Raw genomic sequence first — 23,293 nt, forward strand, 5'->3', positions numbered from 1 at the left:
TTTATACTTCTATTGGTCCATTTTTTAGTTAGGACGCTTCAGTACCTACATATGTGGCATTAATGCACAATAATGTTGGATGCCACCCGCCGACAAACCCCACATTTGGGCACTGTTTTCCCTCAGTTCTGTTATCGATGGCGAGGGCAGGTGTTTAGCTTAGCCAGCTAGTCCTGAGGAGGACCCCGGTACACAGCAGGCAGGAGGCGAGGGAGACACCAAGATAGCTAGCACACGGTGTCGCTAACTACCAAGGTAGCTAGTACACAGTGTTGCCCTAGCCTCCAGTCTGCTGCGCTAGCAGGAGGTGGGGACTACCGATATACAGTGTCCTTCACCTCCGTCTGTCATGCACGGTTTTCTCCGGTACACAGGAGGCGGGGGCAACACCGTGTGCTAGCTAGCTACCTAGCAAGCTAGCACTGCTAGCCCACGGTGTCGCTAAGTATTAACCTGTCTAGGACTGGGGTTCCGCTCGCCAACAGCCAATAAAATTGCAGGGCGCCAAATAAAAACAACAGAAATCTCATAAATCAAATTTCTCAAACATACAAGTATTAGGCAACATTATAAAAGATAAAATTCTCATTAATCCAGCCACAGTGTCTGATTTAAAAAATGCTTTACAGCGAAAGCTCCACAAACGATTATGTTAGGTCACCACCAAGTCACAGATAAACCCAGCCATTTTTCCCGCCAAAGAGAGGAGTCACAAAAAGCACAAATAGAGATAAAATGAATCACTAGCCTTTGATGATCTTCATCAGATGACACTCATAGGACTTGATGTTACACAATACATGTATGTTTTGTTCGGTAAAGTTCATATTTATATCCAAAAATCTTATTTTACATTGGCGTGTTAGATTCAGTAGTTCCAAAACATGCAGTGATATTGCAGAGAGACACATGAATTCACAGAAATACTCATAATAAATGTTGATGAAAATACAGCTATTATACATGAAACTTTAGATACACTTCTCCTTAATGCAACCGCTGTGTCAGATTTCAAAAAAACTTTGCGGAAAAAGCATAATCTGAGAACGGCGCTCAGAGCTCAAACCAGCCAGAGAAATATCCGCCATGTTGGGTAGTCAACATTATTCATATATAAATATTCACTTACCTTTGATGATCTTCATCAGAATGCACTCCCAGTGACTGAGAACGAGGCTGTAGGCAGACCCCTTAGTAAAACAGCTCTCATTCGCTCCCACTTCACATGAGCAGCCTGAAACCACGTTCTAAAGACAGTTGACATCTAGTGGAAGCCTTAGGAAGTGAAAAATAACCCATATTCCACTGTGTATTCGATAGGGGTGAGTTCAAAAACTACAAACCTCAAATTTCCCAATTCCTTTTTGGATTTTTTCTCAGGTTTTTGCCTGCCATATGAGTTCTGTTATACTCACAGACATCATTCAAGCAGTTTTAGAAACTTCAGGGTGTTTTCTATCCAATACTAATAATAATATGCATATATTAGCATTTGGGACTGAGTAAGAGAAAGTTCACTCTGGGCATGCTATTCATCCAAAAGTGAAAATGCTGCCAGCCTATCCCAAACAAGTTCAACGGTGAGGGCAGGTGTTTGACCAGGCGGTACGGCGTCCCAGCAAAATAAATAGTGGAGGTGCACCGTGTCAGTAAAACGTGAGCCTATCACAATTAATACAACATGGCCAAAAAACTATAGGCTATTACACCACTATTTAACATTACTGCATGTCAGCCGCATGAAAAAATAGTGAATTACCTGGAAACAGGTTGGTAATACGCTCCAAATTGCATTGTGGTTTGAGGGTGGCCGAGAGCTCGCAGACAAGGCGGAGATGAGTGGCCGAGAGTGAGGCGGGCGTTGACAAAAGTGGATGCATCCACTCAGGCTACAAGTGTAAGCAGAATATCATTGCAATACACGTAGGTATTTTGTAACAGATGTCTCTTTCCATTCATCAAACTGGGGATGCATAGTGAACTGTTGCGGTTTGGATGCTGAAATTACTTTGTGAATGAACGAATGTGTGCGGGTAGCCTACAGGAGTGCCTTTGTTAAGTGATTGTTTGACAATCAGATGAAAACATCATGACTGGTTGTGTTCATGCATCATTAGGCGGCRTGTCCATAAGGCTAGGGGAAGCTTTCTCTAAAGTAAATGTTATTAAATTGGCCAAATTATATAGCCTAATTAGCTTACTCCTGTCTATACAGAAAGAAATAAAATCATTCAAAATAGGCTACTACACCAGAAAGCATGATTTAACCACAGAGGATCATTAGGGTCCCAAAAAACAACCGTTTTCAAATCGCATAGCCTACAGTCGGAAGGGCCCGCAATTTGTGCAGTGCGCGTTGAAATTACCAAATCGATGATTGTTGAGTTGCGATTGTCAGTGAAAAGCAGAGAGACCCAGCCAGGCGTATCGCAATATCTGAAAACACAGTTGCGCATAAACTGTTTGGAAAGCAAATGGCTATTGCTGTAAAGAGATGACAATGAAAAGGATCCAGAGTGCCGCAGCGGTCTAAAGCACTGCATCTCCGTGCTTGAGGCGTCACTACAGACACCCTGGTTCGAATTCAGGCTGTATCACACCCGGCCATGATTGGGAGTCCCATAGGGCGGGGCACAACTGACCCAGCGTTGTCCAGGTTTTGCCGGGGTAGGCCATCATTGTAAATAAGAAATTGTTCTTAACTGACTTGCCTAGTTAAATAAATAAAAAAATCTGTATTTTGGTTATCAAAATTCTTAATTGTATTTGTGTCTCCCCTTCTCGTAGGCCAATTATATGGATCAGACAACATATTTGTATTGCTATGTCTGGCAGTGTCAGCAGAGTAAGCTACCCTGTAATTGTTGTAGTATAAAAAAAATGCATGGGGCACTAAGGTTGTCCCATACCAGTAAAAAAATGTCATATAATTTCGCCCCTGTTACTGAGCCACATTCAAAAGCGTCACACAAGCGGGGCGGGTGTTCATGAAGGAACCAATGGGATGTTCGAGGGGGGCGTTCCTGCAGGTGCACGAATGCCGACATGCAGGAACGCCCCGAATTGCGGGCTGCAATTGCACACTATTGGTTCAATCAATCTCTCTCTGGCACACCATGTGCATTGAGTAGCCTAGTAATATGTGCGTTTTGCAGTTCTCCCGTGATATAGGGCTAAAGCATATTGCTGGGCCATATACATTTAGTTGTGTGAATCTTTTTGATTCATGCATTACAATGGTCAGATTAAACCAATAGCCTACATACAGTTGAGCTGATCTCTCTCACTCTCTGTGCGCCTGACCAGGCGAACTCGTAATTACAGAACTCGTAATTGTGGAAATATGTACCCGAATGTCACTATTCTGATTTCTCCGTTTCTCATACCATGTTTTCAGGGAGACCACGAATAATGCCTCCGTTCCCATCATGAACTACTGTCAAATAAAGCTATTCCAGTATAATATTACACATGCAATTTAGCAGACGCTTTTTACCAAAAGCGACGTACAGTTATGCGTGCATTCATTTGACATACGAGTGATCCCAGGAATCAAACCCACCACTACCCTGGCTTCACAAGAGCCATGCGCTCTCTAACTGAGCTACAAAGAACAAGATCAAATGCAAAACGGCTAAAACATGGAATGTGAAACACACACAGTATTCAGTRGCCAAAGAGGTAGGCTATGGAAAGACGGATGAGAAGATAGATACATTWAAAAAAATCACTTTTACTATTTTCCTTCTGCTTCCATTGGATAGAAACAGAATACGTACAAATGCAAGCAGTTGACCAGCGGGCTTCAGTTTTCCTCACCTTTGTTCAAACTGATAGTCAAAGTTATTATCCATAGCCTCAGCATGATTCAGCCGAGTGCATTCAAAATCACCTCGGCAAAGTCTGTTCTGCTCTGTAAACACACCATCAATTCCCTCTAGAAAATAGTTTACTCGCCAACAACGGGAATAATGTTGTAATCCGTTGATCGTCAATTGCAGCGGTTTTGCTTCGTCTCCGGTTCGCGTGCCCCCTTGGCTTTTCCTTATTTTTGTGCTATCCCCACTTGTTTCTCATTTTCTTCCCCTCGATCTCAGCCTCTTTACTCTGGCTGCGTGTACAGCGCCGATCCGTATGTTCATTCATTTAAGAGCGAATTCCTCTTGCTTTTTCTTCTTGCTACCTCTACACAGAATCAACAGAGAACGAACCTCCTACTCCAAAAAGCCACAGTGTTTTTACTCTGCAAGCGGGGAATGGCGCTTCTGTAAGAGTTGACTTGGGGAATTGCACACTGTAGCCTGGTCATCAGACTCAGTTATCCTCTTTCCCGAATGTCCATTATTGCCCGGTGCCCTTCAAGCAGTTTATTATTATTGGCTGTCTGTCATCAGTGATACGTGCAGTGGCTACCCATCATTCAGGGCAGGTGGGGGCAGAGTCCTACCTGTTTTGAGCCCCACCTGTTTAGCAAAAAAAATATATATTGTTGTTTGCTGTTGCCTGTTTTGCATGTTATTTTGGCATTAATACGTTTCACATATCAGTTTGCAAACAAAACAACATTGAGCTAATAAAGCAGCATACAAACATGGTCTCTTTTTTGCTTTCTTGAGTAAGGCAGCTCCAAAATGCAGGTGTTTCAGCCTAGCTCGGTGCTTTCTGTGATGGTGGGGCAGCCAGCGGAAAATACAGAGAGTAGGGGTTGGTAATGTTCTCTGGTTGCGCCGTGATTGGCTCAGTGTTCTGTCACTCATGGGGACACTACGTCACCGGGAAATCTACAGGGAGAGCTCGAAAATTCAAGCCCCTTGGGTGCTGCCATAGATTTACATTAGAAGTGCCCATCCAAGAAGGCTCAAGGTCATTGGCCACAGATAAAATGATGTCAAATCACGTTATATCTACTGTAGCTTTGATTGGACTGATCATGTCAACATCATACTTTCAAAATCTTAGCTAGCAAGCTAGACAAGCAGTCATCGTCATGGCGAAATCCTTTTCAACCCTTGTCATAATGAAGAGAAATTATAGATAAAACGTATCGGTGCTCACCGGCCATTGGAGATAAACATTAAACAAGAAGTTGGAAATCGCAAATTCAACAATGAGTGGTTTGGAAGGAATCAGTGGTAAACTACAAGCGTTGCAAAGCAATCACTGGCCTGCTATTCAGTGGAGTGGGTGTGTGGTCTAAGTCTGAGTTTAAGGGTCTCTTTTCCAAGCATAAAATGATAAACATTCAACACAATGGGCCATAAACGGTTGAATACATTGGCCATGCTGTCAATCCAGCATGACTTCTGCCACATTCAAAACAACTGAATGAACTGTTTCGCTGCCAAATCAAATCAAATCAAATTTTATTAGTCACATACACATGGTTAGCAGATGTTAATGCGAGTGTAGCGAAATGCTTGTGCTTCTAGTTCCGACAATGCAGTAATAACCAACAAGTAATCTAACCTAACAATTCCACAACTACTACCTTACACACACACACAAGTGTAAAGGGATAAAGAATATGTACATAAAGATATATGTATATGTACATAGAACGGCATGTGCAGATGCAGTAGATGGTATAGAGTACGGTATTACATATGAGATGAGTACTGTAGGTAGTAGTAAACATAAAGTGGCATAGTTTAAAGTGGCAGGTGGTACATGTATTACATAAAGATGGCAAGATGCAGTAGATTATAGAGGACATATATTACATATGAGATGGGTAATGTAGGGTATGTAAACATTATATTAAGTGGCATTGTTTAAAGTGGCTAGTGGTACATTTTTACATAATTTCCATCAATTCCCATTTTTAAATGCTGGATGAGATCCGTATGTTGGCAGCGGCCGCTAAATGTTATGTGGCTGTTTAACAGTCTGATGGCCTTGAGATAGAAGCTGTTTTCATCTCTCGGTCCCTGCTTTGATGCACCTGTACTGACCTCGCCTTCTGGATGATAGCGGGGTGAACAGGCAGGGCTGGGGTGTTGTCGTATGATTTTTTTGCCTTTCGTGACATCGGGTGGTGTAGTGTCCTGGAGGGCAGGTAGTTTGCCCTGGTGATGCGTTCTGCAGACCTCACTACCCCTGAGAGCCTTACGGTTGTGGGCGGAGCAGTTGCCGTACCAGGCGGTGATACACCCGACAGGATGCTCTCGATTGCATCTGTAGAAGTTTGTGAGTGCTTTTGGTGACAAGCCGATATTCTTCAGCCTCCTGAGGTTGAAGGCGCTGCTGCGCCTTCTTCACAACGCTGTCTGTGGGTGGACCAATTCAGTTTGTCCGTGATGTGTACACCGAGGAACTTAAAACTTTCCACCTTCTCCACTACTGACCCGTCGATGTGGATAGGGGGGTGCTCCCTCTGCTGTTTCCTGAAGTCCACATCATCTCCTTTGTTTTGTTGACGTTAGATGTGAGGTTATTTTCCTGACACCACACTCCGAGGGCCCTCACCTCCTCCCTGTAGGCCTCTCGTCGTTTTGGTAATCAAGCCTACCATGTATGTCATCCGCAAACTTGATGATTGAGTTGGAGGCGGCATGCCACGCAGTCGTGGTGAACAGGAGTACAGGAGAGGGCTCAGAACGCACCCTTGTGGGCCCCAGTGTTGAGGATCAGCGGGGTGGAGATGTTGTTACCTACCCTCACCACCTGGGGGCGGCCCGTCAGGAAGTCCAGGACCCAGTTGCACAGGGCGGGGTCGACCCAGGTCTCGAGCTTGATGACGATTTGGAGGTACTATGGTGTTAAATGCTGAGCTGTAATCGATGAACAGCATTCTCACATTGGTATTCCTCTTGTCCAGATGGGTTAGGCATGTTGCAGTGTGGTTTCGATCTCGGTCTGTGGACCTATTGGTCGGTAAGCAAATTGGTGGTCTAGGGTGTCCGGTAGGGTGGAGGTGATATGGTCCTTGACTAGTCTCTCAAAGCACTCATGATGACGGAATGAGTGCTACGGGCGGTAGTCGTTTAGCTCAGTTACCTTAGCTTTCTTGGAACAGGAACAATGTGGCCCTCTTGAAGCATGTGGGAACAGCAGACTGGATAAGGATTGATTGAATATGTCCGTAAACACACCAGCCAGCTGGTCTGCGCATGCTCTGAGGACGCGCTGGGAATGCCGTCTGGGCCTGCAGCCTTGCGAGGGTTAACACGTTTAAATGTTTTTACTCACCTCGCTGCAGTGAAGGAGAGCCCGCAGGTTTTGTAGGCCGTGTCAGTGGCACTGTATTGTCCTCAAAGCGGCAAAAAGTTTGTTAGCCTGTCTGGGAGCAAGACATCCTGGTCCGCGACGGGGCTGGTTTTCTTTTTTTAATCCGTGATTGACTGTAGACCCTGCCACATACCTCTTGTGTCTGAGCTGTTGAATGCGACTCGATTTTGTCTCTGTTACTGGGACTTAGCCTGTTTGATTGCCTTGCGGAGAGAATAGCTACACTGTTTGTATGGTCATGCTTCCGGTCACCTTGCCCTGTTAAAAGCAGTGGTTCGCGCTTTCAGTTTCACGCGAATGCTGCCGTCAATCCACGGTTTCTGGTTTGGGAATGTTTTTATCGTTGCTGTGGGTACGACATCGTCAATGCACTTCCTATGAACTCGCTCACCGAATCAGCATATTCGTCAATATTGTTTTGGACGCGATGCGGAACATATTCCAATCCGCTGATCGAAGCAGTCTTGAAGCGTGGATTCAGATTGGTCGGACCAGCGTTGAACAGACCTGAGCGCGGAGCTTGTTGTTTGAGTTTCTGTTTGTAGGCTGGAATCAACAAAATGAGTCGTGGTCAGCTTTTCCGAAGGGGGCGGGGGGCCTTATATGCGTCGCGGAAATTAGTAACAATGATCTAGGTTTCCAGCCCTGGTAGCACAATCGATATGCTGATAGAATTTAGGGAGTTTTGTTTTTAGATTAGCCTTGTTAAAATCCCCAGCTACGATGAATGCAGCCTCAGGTGTGTGGTTTCCAGTTTACAAAAGTCAGATAAAGTTTCGTTCGGGCCATCGATGTGTCTGCTTGGGGGGGAATATATTACGGCTGTGATTATGATTGAAGAGAATTCCCTGGTAGATAATGCGGTCGACATTTGATTGTGAGGAGTTCTAGATCAGGTGAACAGAATGACTTGAGTTCCTGTGTTTGTTATGATGATCACACCACTTCTCTTAATCATAAGGCATACCCCCCCGCCCCTCTCTTTACCGGAAAATGTTTGTTTCTGTCCGCCGCGATGCATGAAAACCAGCTGGCTGCACCGACTCCGTTAGCGTCCCTTGAGTTAGCCATGTTTCCGTGAAGCAGAGCACGTTGCAATCCCTGATGTCTCTCTGGAATCTACCCGTGCTCGGATTTCATCAACCTTATTGTCAAGAGACTGGACATTGGCGAGTAGTATGCTAGGGAGTGGAGCGCGATGTGCCCGTCTCCGAAGCCTGACCACGAGACCGCCTCGTTTGCCCCTTTTTCGGCGTCGCACAGGGTCGCCGGCTGGGATCAGATCCATTGTATTGGGTGGAAGGCAAAACACTGGATCCGTTTCGGGAAAGTCATATTCCTGGTAGGAACGATGATGAGTTGRCGTTAATCGTATATTCAGTAGTTCCTCCCGACTGTATGTAATGAAACCTAAGATTACCTGGGGTACCGATGTAAGAAATAACACATAAAAAAACTAAAAACTGCATATTTTCCAAGGAACGCGAAGCGAGGCGGCCATCTCTTTTCGGCGCCGGAAGAAGAAGAGAGAGAGAAGAGAAGGCTCCGCTGATAGCCAGATGTAGCAGTGGTAAGGATTCACTCCATGGTGCTGAAATGGAAGCTCTGCTGTTGGGACAGCTTTATGTAGGCCCCAACAGTTTGTGGGCACCGTTTGTAACCGGTATAGTGCAATGAATGTATTGTTTAGTATTGTGTTGTGTTGTGTAGTGGCTTTGCTGGCATGCATAAAACATATATATATATATATTGTTTTTTTTGCCCCACCAAGATGTACATGCTAAGATCGCCACTGCTTCTGCCACGTTGAAAACAACTGGAATCTCAGAACTGGGAAATCTCAGACTGCTGTGAGTTCAAGACAACTGGCAACTCTGAGAAAAAATGAGCTCTGACTGGGAAAATACGTTTTGAACGGTCATCCTCTGGCCTCGTTCTAAGTGCTCCAATCTGAAGATCACTGACGTCATGATTCAACCTTGTTTTTTTACTAATTCTCAGTTGTCTTGAAAGCACAATAAATCCAGAGAATGCCAGACTTTGATGACAAAGTTTGATGACAAAATGTGCCCGCGAGAAGGACTGCCGTGCCACCTTCCTGTTCAAGTAAGCAAAGCACAACAAGGTGAGTCCAAAAATGTCTTGTGTGGTTCTGCATAAATTATGTATTGTGCCAGGGAGATGTATATACTATAGCTAAGAAAGTAATACTAAGTGTATGTTGTGTAGTAAGCTGTTAGTAGCCCATGTGCCTCACCCTAATAATTTGGTCCCTTTCCCCCACATAACTTAGTCTACTGTTCTGACTTGGTGGTGCACATGTAGCCTACAGCCTGTTTTAGAGAAATGTAATCATCGAATATTGTAAGAGCTTTCATTGTCTGCTAATATGCCCGCTTTCTTTATTCTACGGTTCTGACTTGGTCTACAGGGAGAATACTTTAAGAACGGCCCATGTTTTGAATTATGTCGCTGTCCATTTCAAAAGTGCTAGCTCGCTCATTAATATCTTAATCGAAATTACGGATTGCCTCTTATCCGCTCGTTGTCCCCTTATGCCATAGTTTGTACATCTCAATTGTCAGTAGAAACCACATTTGTTTAAGAAAGTCAGCCAAAGTCAGCTATGTTTTTTTTAAAGGCAGTAAATGAGGCTGTGGCTTTGCTGGCATGCATCAAACATTTTGGGGGGGGAGTTTGCCCAACCAAGATTTACATATATGCTAAAATCTCCATTGGGGACAGGTAGGCCTATGTGCTTTCCACGATATACCCCATATAGGTTTTAGTCTACTCTGTCAATAGCCCTATGAACACTGTATGGATTTTCAAATCAAATCCAATTGTATTTGTCACATGCGCCGAATACAACAGGTGAAATGCTTACTCACAAGCCCTTAACCAATAATGCAGTTTTAAGAAAAATACCTACAAAAATAAGAAATAAAGTAACACATAATTAAAGATTAGCAGTAAAATAACAATAGCGAGGCTATAAACAGGGGGTACCGGTACAGAGTAAATGTGCGGTGGCACTGGTTAGTCGAGGTAATTGAGGTAATATATACATGTGGGTAGTTATTAAAGTGACATGCATCGATAATAACAGAGAGTAGCAGCAGCGTAAAAGAGGGGGAGGGGCAATGCAAGTAGTCTGGGTAGCCATTTGATTAGATGTTCAGTAGTCTTATGGCTTGGGGGTAGAAGCTGTTTAGAAGCCTCTTGGACCTAGACTTGGTGCTCCGGTACCGCTTGCCGTGCGGTAGCAGAGAGAACAGCCTATGACTGGGGTGGCTGGAGTCTTTGACAATTTTTTGGGCCTTCCTCTGACACCGCCTGGTATAGAGGTCCTGGATGGCAGGAAGCTTGGCCCCAGTGATGTAATTTTAGGTATAAAGTCACTCACTCACACATGTAATATTTCTCCTGATCATAAAGAACTTTGAATAAGATACTTTATGAGGACTAAAGAATTGTGGCACATAATTTTTTTTCAGGACTTGGCTACATTGACTATGTACTTTCAGGTAGTACCTCAGATGCTCCCCCAAACAGGCAGAAAGAGACAGACGAAGGGAGACAGATAGAGAGAGACGGAGGGACAGAGAGAGAAAGATAGAGTGGTGAAGGGAGCGTGAATCACTCGGTGGGTGCTTTAATGAACAATACTGCCCTCTGTTGGTTTCTTTCCTACATGCCATACGTACAATTAATTGGCATATGTACTATATGTAGGCCCATACCATAGAGAATGATACAAGCCTCTCGTGACCAAAAGGCCATTTTAGCCATGGAGGGCTTCCACAATTTTAAAGTAGTCAACTGGGTGGTGATTCTTGCGGGTTGTAGCCTCAATGGCGCTGGCCATGCTGTCATAGATGCTATAACAGCACAGATATAAAGATGAGTCCTCTATCTATTTCTATGTCCTCATACAAAGGCATGTGTAGGTAGGTAGACCCATACATACAATTGCATGTTTACATCATTTAGCAGATGTTCTTTTTATTCTGGTTAGAGACAGTTTGCACTGTTCTGTGAAGGGTACACAGCGTTGTACCAGATCTTTAGTTTCTTGGCAACTTCTTCGCATGGAATAGCCTTCATTTCTGAGAACAAGAATAGACTGACGAGTTTCAGAAGAAAGGTCTTTGTTTCTGGCCATTTTGACCCTGTAATCGAACCCACAAATGCTGATGCTCCAGATACTCAACTAGTCTGAAGAAGGCCAGTTGTATTGCTTCTTTAATCAGAACAACAGTTTTCAGCTGTGCTAACATAATTGAAAAATGATTTTCTAATGATAAATTAGCCTTTTAAAATAATAAACTTGGATTAGCTAACACAACGTGCCATTGGAACACAGGAGTGATGGTTGCTGATAATGGGCCTCTGTACGCCTATGTAGATATCCCATTAAAAATCTGCCGTTTCCAGCTACAATAATCATTTACAACATTAACAATGTCTACACTGTATTTCTGATCAATTTGATGTTATTTTAATGGACAAAAAATTTGCTTTTCTTTCAAAACAAGGACATTTCTAAGTGACCCCAAACTCTTGAACGTGTATAAAAACAAAAATACAAAATTGTTGACCTTTCATTTACTGGCACAACACTCTTAACCGCTGGGCTAACTTCTGCCCATGTAGGTAAAACAATCCATACAAGACATTGGCATGTGTAGCTGAGCAGCCCATAAATACAATACATTGGAATGTGTAGTTAGGTAAGCCCTGTTTGTCGGTCATCCTCTGCAGTACCATTCCTCACAGAAAATCTGTCTATAAATAGTTGTTCAGGTGAATATACATTGTGAAGCAAAGGAGACAGATGGTCCTGTCCCAAATGACACCTTATAGTGAGTGTACTAAGAGCCCAATAGGCTCTGGTCAAAAGTAGTGCACTATATAGGGAATAGGGTGTCATTTGGGACACACTGTGTGCATAATGCAACATCAATTGTGAGTATTCCACGAGCTTCCATAACATTTGAATGCAAAATGATTGTGACTGACAGACACAGCCGTTGGTTACACAACAAGTGTGATAAGAGGATAGATAGTAATTATAATGACAAAGTGAAGTTAACCCAAATGCATGTTTATTTGAAGTCAACAACTGAATCGGTATAGTAACAAAAAAGCTAATACTGTATGAACAGATCAGAACAGCCAACGGAGACAGAACTCAGCATTATGACATCATCACCATAGTGCAGTCCCGCCTTGATGACATCATTAGCAATAGTACAAATTAGGTAACATCCATGACAGCACTATTCCCATGTGATATGGATAGTTATTCAAAAGGAAGACTTATCATCCAAAAAGAATGCTAACAAAGTAAACTCGTCATTAAAATAATATTTTGTGGAAAATAACACAGATAGTGTCTACGTCCTCAAATGGCACCCTATTTTCTATATAGTGCACTACTTTTGATCATAGTCCTATGGGAATGGCTATGAGGCCTGGTCAAAAGTAGTGCAGTACATAGGGAATAGGGTGCCATTTGGGACGTATCCAGTGTCTCCAGAGTCTGTTTGGGTCAATCATTATACACACCACACACACACACACACACACACACACACACACACACACATCACACACACCACATCACACACACACACACACACACACACACAGGCACGCACAAACACACTGTAGTCACAGACTACATGTACCTCATGCACATGTGTGTGTGAGTGTGTATCAGTGTGCTTGTAAAAATAACCAGTAAAGGCAACACTATATACATGAAATTATATAAAAATGGTGGACTGTCGAAACAATAAGATACGCCAAACTACTCTCTAACCTTCAAATATTGAACATCTATTTATAAAAAAAGAAAAAAAAGATTATCAATTGAATTGAAAGTAATACATTTAAAAGTATGCACACCTTTCTTTGAAAAATAAACATTATTTTTTAAATCTATTCTTTAAGATAACATACTACAAAATAAGAAGAGAGAGAGAGCAGTGGAGAAAGAGCATTCCCCCAACAATGGTACAGAAAAGAGAGCAGAAAGGTGGACAGGTGATAGGGGTAAGACAGTGTGGTCCAAAGCAAGAAAAACAGCTGCTCGTCACTGACACCTGGTGGCAGAAAGCTGTAACTGCACACAAGCGTGGAGTGTTCTAGAATATAATAGATGTCTGCAGACTGGGGAGTAGGGAAAGCCCATATGGCTAGAATGATTCTAATTCTATGGACAAGCCATTAAACACCTCCATCAGTCGGTTGGTCGTCTCATATAGGGGCTTGTCAACAACGGTTTTCATGTTCTCATGTTTGGTCAACGCTATAGTATGTTCCACCTTCTTTTCTCATGCAGCCATTTCATGCGATCACATAACTTCTACAGCTAGGACAGGACGATAGATATGCGCAAATACAGGTTCAGTTCGAAACATACAGTAAGTAGGCCTACTATTATCCTTAGTTTCTGTGGAGTAGACAGACATTCCTGGTTCCAACTCGTCATCAGTTGAAAGGTCAAAGGTTACGTAAGATTGGGATTACTTGGAAAATGCAACTCACCAAATGGAAACTCCTCTCTTAAAAAAGTGAGCGAGATAAATAAACACATGTGACTGACACCACGCTCCCATTTTGTCTGCAGACATCTCTTTCTCTCCCCAGAGAGGCTGTATACCATAGCTTATTACGACAGCAGACTCACTAGATTACCTACTCCCATAGAGATCGCATAGAGCTGGATAGAGGGCTCAATTTTGCTGCCATGCAGTCACAGAAGTGGCCATGGTATAGATACTATCTCTATGGCTATTCCCATTCACAACAGCTCGGTGGCAAAATGGCAATGGGGGATAAGATAGAAGCAATCCCTGATCATTCCATAGGTGTACAAAACTACCACAGACGAAATTAACAATTCTATAACAACAGCAACAGGAATGGACCCCTGGTGTCCGGTCCAGACGTCAGGCTAGCGAGCTGGCCGGTCGCATCGGACAATAGCTCACTGAACGAGCAAATCTAGTAATGCTCTAGCTAGCTATGAAGTTATTTAAATGTGTTTTCTGAGTGTGTGTGGGAGACTGATAAAGAAAATGAAGAGAAAGGTCAAAGAGATGGAAGGATGGTCAGAGAGATAGAGGGGGGGGGGGATAATTATAGAGAGAGGTAGCGGGCACAGAGAGGGGGGCCGAGAGAGAGGGGGGGCAGAGAGAGTGATAGGGGACAAAGAGAGTGGATAGAGAAAGAGAGAGAGAGAGAGAGAGAGAGAGAGAGAGAGAGAGAGAGAGAGAGAGAGAGATGAAGTTCAGTGTCAGTATGCATGCCTGAAGCAGAGAGAGTGCCCTGCCCACTGAACTGTACCCTGGTTAACTGCTGCCTGCAAGCCTGGCTGGCCTCTTTTATTAGATTGCAGGGAATGATGTCATTTTAAAAGGTGCAGTGACTGTATTAGCCTCTTACATTAAGTGATGTCATTACAGCATGCGTTTACTGGCTGGTGGTTGGCCAGAGAGAGCATTCCAGAATGTAGCAGCAGGATAGAAGCGATGTGGTATAATTATATTCATTAGAGCTACTACAGTATCCCTCAGGGATAACAACCGAAATAAAGAAAATAGATAGTCATAATCACTAATCATAATTAAATCATAACCTTATGAACTCCTGGACTGACCAACAGACACTGAAAACTGTTAACACTGACAGTAAGTAAACACCTGAACAAAACAATCAAAACAGAAGGATCCAAACAGAATTCATACAAATATTTGTCGTACTTTTAGGTTTTCATTGCAACACACATTTTCCGAGATATTGATATTTTTCACTCAGCATTAGTAAAAACAGGCAGGCTTTAGATAATATACTGTACGGCAGTTAGTAACAGACGGAGGGAGATGTAGGGTAGGAGGAGGAGGAGATAAAGAGAGAGAGGAGGGGCGAGAAAGAGAGAGAGAGGAAATGATAGTGTATTTACAGCACACCAAACGTTTTTTTTGTTTTCCGAGTAAAAAGAATGCTATATATATATATATATTTATATATTTATATCGGATATCCCGCACTGTGACCGTACAGGGATGCTGTTTTTGCATGGGGTGTGTTGTGTGGTACTGTGTAGAGGTTGTATTGTATCGTATTGTATCCGGGGATCCCTTTTTGTGAAAGCAAATTCATAATCAGAACACAACTCGAGTTAGAGAAATATAGCATACGATGACTTTTACTTCGGCAGTGCATGACTGAACCAAACCATTTTTCGGGCACTGGAAAGCAACATTTCAAAGGCCCGCCCCTTGGCATCGGAGAGAAAACATCGCAAGTTTTCAAGCTAATTTCTTGAAATTCTACACATTTCATCATGGGGCAGAGAGATCTTTTGTTTGTTGCAGCTTTAAACGTAATATCCTGCGATTCTACAAACGTTGACACAAGTCAGAGAGAATTGAGCAGTTTTACAGCTTAAATTACAGTGCATTTATGTAAAGAAAAAAAGAAAAAAACATTTGGCGGGTCCATAATATTACACTGTACTGTATTACACCTTCTAAACTTATCCCCACGGATCCCTCGGCCGAAATGAGTTTCATCTGTCGTTGTTAGTCATATTCATACTTTGAGAACCCCTGTTGCATTGTATTGTCATGCGTTTAGATTCTGTTGCCTTCATGTTACAACGGGCCCYGGTCAAAAGTAGTGCACTATGTAGGGAATAGGGGTTGTGTTTTGTCTGTTTGTCTGTTTGTTTGTGTGTGTGTGTGACAGAGAGAGACGGGAAAGAGAGAGAGGTTATGCACAGCGGTTGTTGTTGATTGATTTTGAGACAGATTTCTGAACAGAAGAATGTCATATAGAGTCTGTCCCGGTCTGTAGTAGTCTATGTGGGTAGTGATAAAATATAGAGAGAACAAAATAGGGAACATGAAAGACAGATGAGTGGGTGGAGTGGTATGGATAAATAGGTGGGGGACAGTGTTTGGGGTTCTGAAACTGTATTCCAGCATAACATGCTGGAATGCGAATGACATTTTTGCAATAATACGTGGAGCACAATTTTTGCATTTGTGTCACTGACAGTCGAATGTTAATGAAACATGTATATGTACTGTATATGCATGTATAAAAAATGTGTTTTTCCTCTTAAATCAAGAAATCGAACATCACTTTGCATTACCACGATCCTGTTACATGTACATGTGTCTGTTTGTATGTTCATGTGAGCGTGGATAGGATGTGTGTCTCGTAACAGTGTGTCAGTGACACGTAACGCGTAGTGTGTGTGTGTGTGTGTGTGTGTGTGTGTGTGTGTGTGTGTGTGTGTGTCAGTGGACATGAGGAAGTCATGTATATAAGTGCAAATAATCGCACTGGTTTCAATGCAGGTCTACCAGGTGAAGCTTTTCTGTGTTTCCTGTCAGTCTCAGTACTTCTGAATCTGATATTTCCTTTCCTTTTCACCATTTCCCTGTCTGTCTGTCCCCTACTCCTCCCCCTCTGGCTGCTGTGAAGAACTGAAGCTTGTGAAGACAAATGGAGGCGTTCCTCTCCCCCCTCCCGACCCCTCCCTAGATGAAGTACTCTTTCTTGTCCTCCGCTCCGGAATGACCGCCCTCGGCGTTGATGATAGCCGTGTCGGCATCGGGAGCGTCGTCGCAGCCCTTGGCCTCGTGGGTAAGATATGTCCCTGTGGACACAGACAGACTGTGGGTCAGAGGTGTGCGCGTGCCTGCGGGTGTGCGTGCGTGCGTGTTTTGTGGGTGCGCCATGGGTAAGACACAGTATGTCCCTGTGGATACAGACACAGACAGACTGCAGGGTCTGGTTAAAGGTTAAAGGTTAAAGAACAAGGGATGTGAGAGTGGAGAGACGTAGCTGTATCACAATGGGCTTGGAGTGGAGTGATAACAGCCACAGAATTACATGTGGGATCTCTGTAATGATAACACTGGGTTTGGCATCACTGGAAGTAGAGTAGCAGGAGCCTGAAACACAGACCCATTTTCCGGCTTACGTTCCACTCCTTTTACTCTGTGTCACATGCCCAAACATACATGTCAAACATGTTTGCCATGACAAGGAGTGGCAAGGAGCAGAATGTTAGCACAAACAGACTGGTACCCAGGCTAGAGTAGCAGTGGAGAGAAAAATGAACGATGGAAAAATAGTGAAATAACTACAATGACTACACTTGAATTAGAAAAGCAGTGGTCTTGGAAGGGAATGAGAAGTGATGATGAGTGGGGCAGTGGAGGCTGGTGGTAGGAGCTATCGGAGGATACTGTTGCATTGATTCCATTCCAGCCATTACAATGAGCCGGTCCTCCTGTAGCTCCTCCCAAGAGCCTCCTCTTGAGTGGGGGTATATGTTATGGTAAGGGTCAAGGGTCACCTTTGTGTCTGATGAGGTATCTGCCCAGGACGATAAGCAGACAGAGCAGGATAAAGACGATGACCGCAACCACTCCTCCAATCACAGCATGGTCCACTCCCGAAGAGGTCGACATGGCAGTGGGGTCTGAGAGAAAGACAGGAGAGAGAGAGAGAGAGAGAGAGAGAGAGAGAGAGAGAGAGAGAGAGAAGAGGAGAAGAGAGAGAGAGAGAGAGAGAGAGAGAGAGAGAAGAGGAGAGAGGAGAGAGAGAGAGAGAGAGAGAGAGAGAGAGAGAGAGAGAGAGAGAGAGAGAGAGAGAGAGGAGAGAGAGAGAGAGAGAGAGAGAGAGAGAGAGAGAGAGAGAGAGAGAGAGAGAGAGAAGAGAGAGAAAGAGAGAGAAGAGAGAGAAGAGAGAGAAGAAGAGAGAGAGAGAGAGAGAGAGAGAGAGAGAGAGAGAGAGAGAGAGAGAGAGAGAGAGAGAGAGAGAGAGAGAGGTGAGAGAAGAGGGAAAGACAGAAGAAGGGAGAGGAGGAAGAGAGAAAGAGGGAGAGGGACAGAAGAGGGAGAAAAAGAGAAAGGCAGAAAGGAAGGGTGAGAGAAGAGAGATAAGAGGGAAAGAGACGGCGTTAGTCCGAAAACTGAAACATGACAAACTAATCTAGACCCCAAAGAAAAGTATGAGAAAACCATGCAAAATTAAAGATGCATGAATACACCAGATGCATTAAACCCGAATGGAACATAAAAAAGTCATTCAAAGTATAAAGCACATTCTTTTATGCATCCATTGTGTGAGTGATGTATAATGGCACCCTATTCCCAATATAGTGCACTACTTTTTACCAGGGCCCACTACCGTACATAGAGAATTCGGTGCCATTTGTGACATAGCCATAATCTACCTGGTGGCGTACTTAGTGTATGTTAGAGGCTGATCATCAAACTACACCGCTCTCTCTTCCACAGAAAATATGATATTCTCACGAAACACCTCTTTAACTTTGCTTGGCATATTGGTTCAAACCCTCTATCAAACCCACTGTCACCGTTGACAGATAAGTCACCCAGATGTAGCTACAGAACTGCAAGACCAAAGGCAATAAAACATACACACAGAGAGACTGAGATACAAGAGGAAAATACAGAGGATTGGAGTAAAGTGAGTGGCGCCACCACACGATGCCTTGATAACAAACCAAGGGCGAGAAATAGAGGGACACAGCCAACCGTCCGTGTCACAAATGTCATCCCTATTCCCTATTTACTGCACTACTTTTGACTGAATCAAATCCAATTTTATACACACGATGTTATTGCTAATGTAGCGAAATGCTGTTCCTAGCTCCAGAGCCCTATGGTGATCCTTAGGGTCTCTGGTCCAAAGTAGTGCACTACACGGGCAATAGGAGGACATTTGGGACGCAGTCACAGCCAACCAAGAGCCAAACACAGGGGAGAGGAGAGGAGGATAGAGAGGGGCCCCTGACTGGTAGCGTCCATCCGAGAGAAGAGAGAGAAGCACGGCAGGGGGGAGGCCAAGGAGGAGGTGAAAGAGAGAGACACCCCTTGCTGAGGAGGCAGTATTGTGAATTTGCACATAAATCCTGCTGTCAGCACCACCAGGGAAATGAGACAGGGGCAGTGGCCCAAATGACACCCTATTTCCTACATAATGCACTACTTTTGACAAGGGCCCATAAGGAAACCCATAGACCTCTGGTCACAAGTTGTGCACATATATAGGAAACAGGGTGCTATTTGGAACGCATTTAGGAACCATGAGACAAGACAGCAACCTCTGAGCCTGACCCTTGCATATTACACACACAGTGTTACTGACTCAGACCACTTAAAGGTACATGTTTATGCATGTATGGGGTACTATAGAGGTGTGTGTGTGTGTGTGTGTGTGTGTGTGTGGTGTGTGTGTGTGTTGTGTGTGTGTGTGTGTGTGTGTGTGTGAGAGAGAGAGGGGAGCGGGAGAGCAGGTCAGAGAAAGAAAACAATATGAAAAGTGCATTCAGAAAGTATTACAAAAAAAATTCCCCTCATCATTCTACACACAATACGCCATAATGAAAAAGCATAAACAGTATTTAATATTTTTTGTTTCAAATTTTAAAAATATTAAAAGTTGAAGTATCACACTTACATAACTATTTAGACCCTTCACTCAGTACTTTGTTAAAACACAATTAAAGCTTCGAGTCTTCTTGGGTATGACGCTACAAGCTTGGCACACCCGTATTTGGGGAGTTTCTCCCATTCTTCTCTGCAGATCCTCTCAAGCTCTGTCAGCTTGGATGGAGAGCGTCGCTGCACAGCTCTCCAGAGATGTTCGATCAGGTTCAAGTCTGGGCTCTGGCTGGGCCACTCAAGGACATTCAGAGACTTGTCCCCAAGCCACTCCTGCATTGACTTGGTTGTGTGCTTAGGTTCGATGTCCTGATGGAAGGTGATCCTTCACCCCAGTCTGAGGTCCTGAGCACTCTGGAACAGGTTTCATCAAGGATCTCTCTGACTTTTTGCCTTTTCGTCTTTCCCTCGATCCTGACTAGTCTCCCAGTCCCTGCCGCTAAAAAACATCCCCACAGCACGATGTGGCTCCCAACATGCTTCACCGTAGGGATGGTGCCAGGTTTCCTCCAGACGTGACGCTTGGCATTCAGTCCAAAGAGTTCAATCTTGGTTTCATCAGACCAGAGAATCTTGTTTCTCATGGTCTGAGAGTCCTTAAGGTGCCTTTTGGCAAACTCCAAGCGGGCTGTCGTGCCTTTTACTGAGGAGTGGCTTCCGTCTGGTCACTCTACCATAAAGGCCTGATTGGTGGAGTGTTGCTGAGATGGTTCTCCTTCTGGAAGGTTCTCCCATCTCCACAGAGAAACTCTGGAGCTCTGTCAGAGTGACCATCGGGTTCTTGGTCACCTCCCTGACCAAGGCCCTGCTCCCTTGATTGCTCAGTTTGGCTGGGCGGACAGCCCTAAGAAGAGTCTTGGTGGGTCCAAACTTCTTCCATTTAAGAATGATGGAGGCCACTGTGTTCTTGGGGACCTTCAATGCTGCAGACATTTTTTGGTACCCTTCCCCAGATCTGTGCCTCGACACAATCCTGTCTTGGAGCTCTACAGACAATTCCTTTGACCTCATGGCTTGGTTTTTGCTCTGACATGCACTGTCAACCATGGGTCCTTATATAGACAGGTATGTGCCTTTCCAAATCATGTCCAATCAATTGAATTTACCACAGGTGGACTCCAATCAAGTTGTAGAAGGATGATCTAGGATCTCAAGGATGATCAATGGAAACAGGATGCACCTGAGCTCAATTTCGAGTATCATAGCAAAGGGTCTGAATACATATGTAAATAAGGTATTTCAGTTATTTTATTTTGAATACATTTGCAAACATTTCTTAAAACCTCTTTTCACTTTGTCAGTATAGGGTATTGTGTGTAGATTGATCAGAAAAAAATGATTTCATCAATTTTAGAATAAGGCTGTAACGTAACAAAATGTGTAAAAAGACAAGGGGTCTGAATACTTTAAGAATGCCCTGTATGTGGGGGAAGAAGTATGAAATCATTTATTAGAGAGTTCAGTTCACACTGTCCCCACACTTCTACTTTCTTTATTTCAGGCAGAGGAAAATGGACAGACAGACAGACAGACAGACAGACAGACAGACAGACAGACAGACAGACAGACAGACAGACAGACAGATTGAGACAGACAGAGACAGAGAGACAGGTGACTGTGAAAAAATATACCTGCAATGTTGTCTGGACCATCTCCTCAAGAGGATGGATAGATGGAGATGGATGGATTGATGGATGGATGGATGGATGGATGGATGGATGGATGGATGGATGGATGGATGGATGGATGGACGGACAGACGAGTGCGACATGTAAGGGGTCAGAATGAAGGAAGACAAAAACAGGAGAAAAATTAAAAACTTAAAATAAGAAAACAGTGGAGGGGTGAGGTGATTGTGGTTGAAAATGAAATGCCCCTCCGGGGTAAAGTTTCCCCTAGGTTCAGATCTTGGATCAGCTTTTCCTCCCCAATCCTAACCTTAAACATTAGTGGGGAAATACGAAACTGACCCAAGACCAGTGTCAAGGGTCAACTTCACCCTACACCCAAATCCCCTATGATGAGAAATCCTGGTCACATGCAATGTCTACACCTTCCTCAGTAAAGTCTACCTGGTCTATGTTTATGTAGACTCTACGAACTGCCTTTCTTGTTTACCCACAGTGCAATTAGGATACTATTAGGATCTCTGAGAGTCTGTGAATATGTTTGTTCCTGACGGTACAACTGTTAATTCCAGTATGTGCGTGTGCGTGTGCGTGCGTGTGCGTGTGTGTGTGTGTGTGTGTGTGTGTGTGTGTTGTTGTGTGTGTGTGTGTGTGTGTTGTGTGTGTGTGTTGTGTGTGTGTGTGTGTGTGCGTGTGTGTGTGTGTGCGGTGTGTGTGGTGGGTGTGTGTGTATTGTGTGTCGGTGTGTGTGTGTTTGTGTTGGTGTATATTTTTTTCTTTTGGACGAGGAAACATAAATCTGGTCCGAGTGTGTAACTGCGATAATTACCTGTGAAACTGTCAACTCCATTCAGCTGTATGGGACTGAGCGAGGAGTGAGGGAGACAAGGAGCGGGGGGCCGACAGAGGAGAGTAACGCTGGTAGAGAGGGGGAGAAGAGGAGGAAGAAGAAGAGGGCTGGAGGAGGAGGAGGAGGAGGCGGAGGAGGAGGCGGAGGACGGGGAGGAGGAGGAGGAGGAGGAGGAAGGAGGAGGGGGAAGGGGTTTTCGTGAGACAGTGGAAGATCAGGGAAGAGAGAGTTGGAAAGAGAGGTAGATGGAACATTGGCAGGAGGAGAAGAGGTCGAGGGGGATGACGAGGAGGAATAAGGGGAAGGGGTGATAGTAAGGTCAGATGGGTAAGGGATAGAGAAGGAGAAGATAGCAGGAGGAGAAGTGCCAGGTAGGAATGTGGAGGCAGACAACCCAGACCCGGAGCCCGACATTGTTGGCATAAGAGACGGGGATTGAGAGAAAGAATCATGAAAAAGAGAAGGAGGGGGGGAGTCAGAAGTCGGAGAAGAGGAGGGTAGATAGAAAGAGGTAGGGAAGAGGTCGTTTGAATCATCTGTCAGGTCTTGGATACAGGAGAAGACATGAAGGGGATATGGAAATGAGTAGAAAGAGAAACAGGAACGCGAGACATTGGCACGGTGGACAGGGCGGATGTTCGGCAAAAAAAGCAAAGGAGTGAAGCGCGAGGTGGATGGTGTGGTGGATAAAGAGAAATAAACAGAAAATAAACGTAAATGAAAGCAGAAAAGAAACGTGAAAGTAAAAGTGGAAGTAGAAACCACACAACAACAGAAATAAATACAAATTTGAAAGAAAGGAGAAAAATAAACATTCGGCCCTGGACAAGCTGCTTCTCTCCCATTCTCTCTCTCTCCTCCTCTCTTTCTAAGGTCAGTACCTTGCACCAACAGTGTGTACTGGCCCTGCACCTTCCCGATGCCATTGTCGGCCTGACAAAGGTACATGCCGTTGTCTGATTTGTTGAGCATCTCAAAGCGCAGGACACTACCATCCACCTTGGCCAGCGGAGGGAGCTCTCCATCCTTCTTCTGCCACACGTACGAAATAGGCCTGAGAGAGAGAAAGAGAGAGAGAGACAGACAGA

The 23,293-nt window shown here is 44.2% G+C and overlaps 1 protein-coding gene across 1 annotated transcript in view; it reads right to left on the bottom strand.

Annotated features, from left to right (window-relative positions):
* Positions 1–13,443: 13,443 nt before the first annotated feature.
* The window catches only part of cadm3 (cell adhesion molecule 3), a 64,083-nt gene continuing 54,233 nt past the window's right edge, over positions 13,444–23,293 (bottom strand). Inside the window, exons 7-10 of the mRNA XM_070449106.1 lie at positions 23,087–23,259; positions 21,359–21,379; positions 17,612–17,737; positions 13,444–16,906 (exon numbers count right to left, since the gene is read on the bottom strand). Coding sequence (XP_070305207.1) covers positions 16,788–16,906; positions 17,612–17,737; positions 21,359–21,379; positions 23,087–23,259 — 439 coding nt within the window. The 3' untranslated portion in view covers positions 13,444–16,787. The remainder of the gene's footprint in view (positions 16,907–17,611; positions 17,738–21,358; positions 21,380–23,086; positions 23,260–23,293) is intronic.

Source organism: Salvelinus sp. IW2-2015, linkage group LG19, assembly GCF_002910315.2.
Source record: "Salvelinus sp. IW2-2015 linkage group LG19, ASM291031v2, whole genome shotgun sequence".
Lineage (NCBI taxonomy): Eukaryota > Metazoa > Chordata > Actinopteri > Salmoniformes > Salmonidae > Salvelinus > Salvelinus sp. IW2-2015.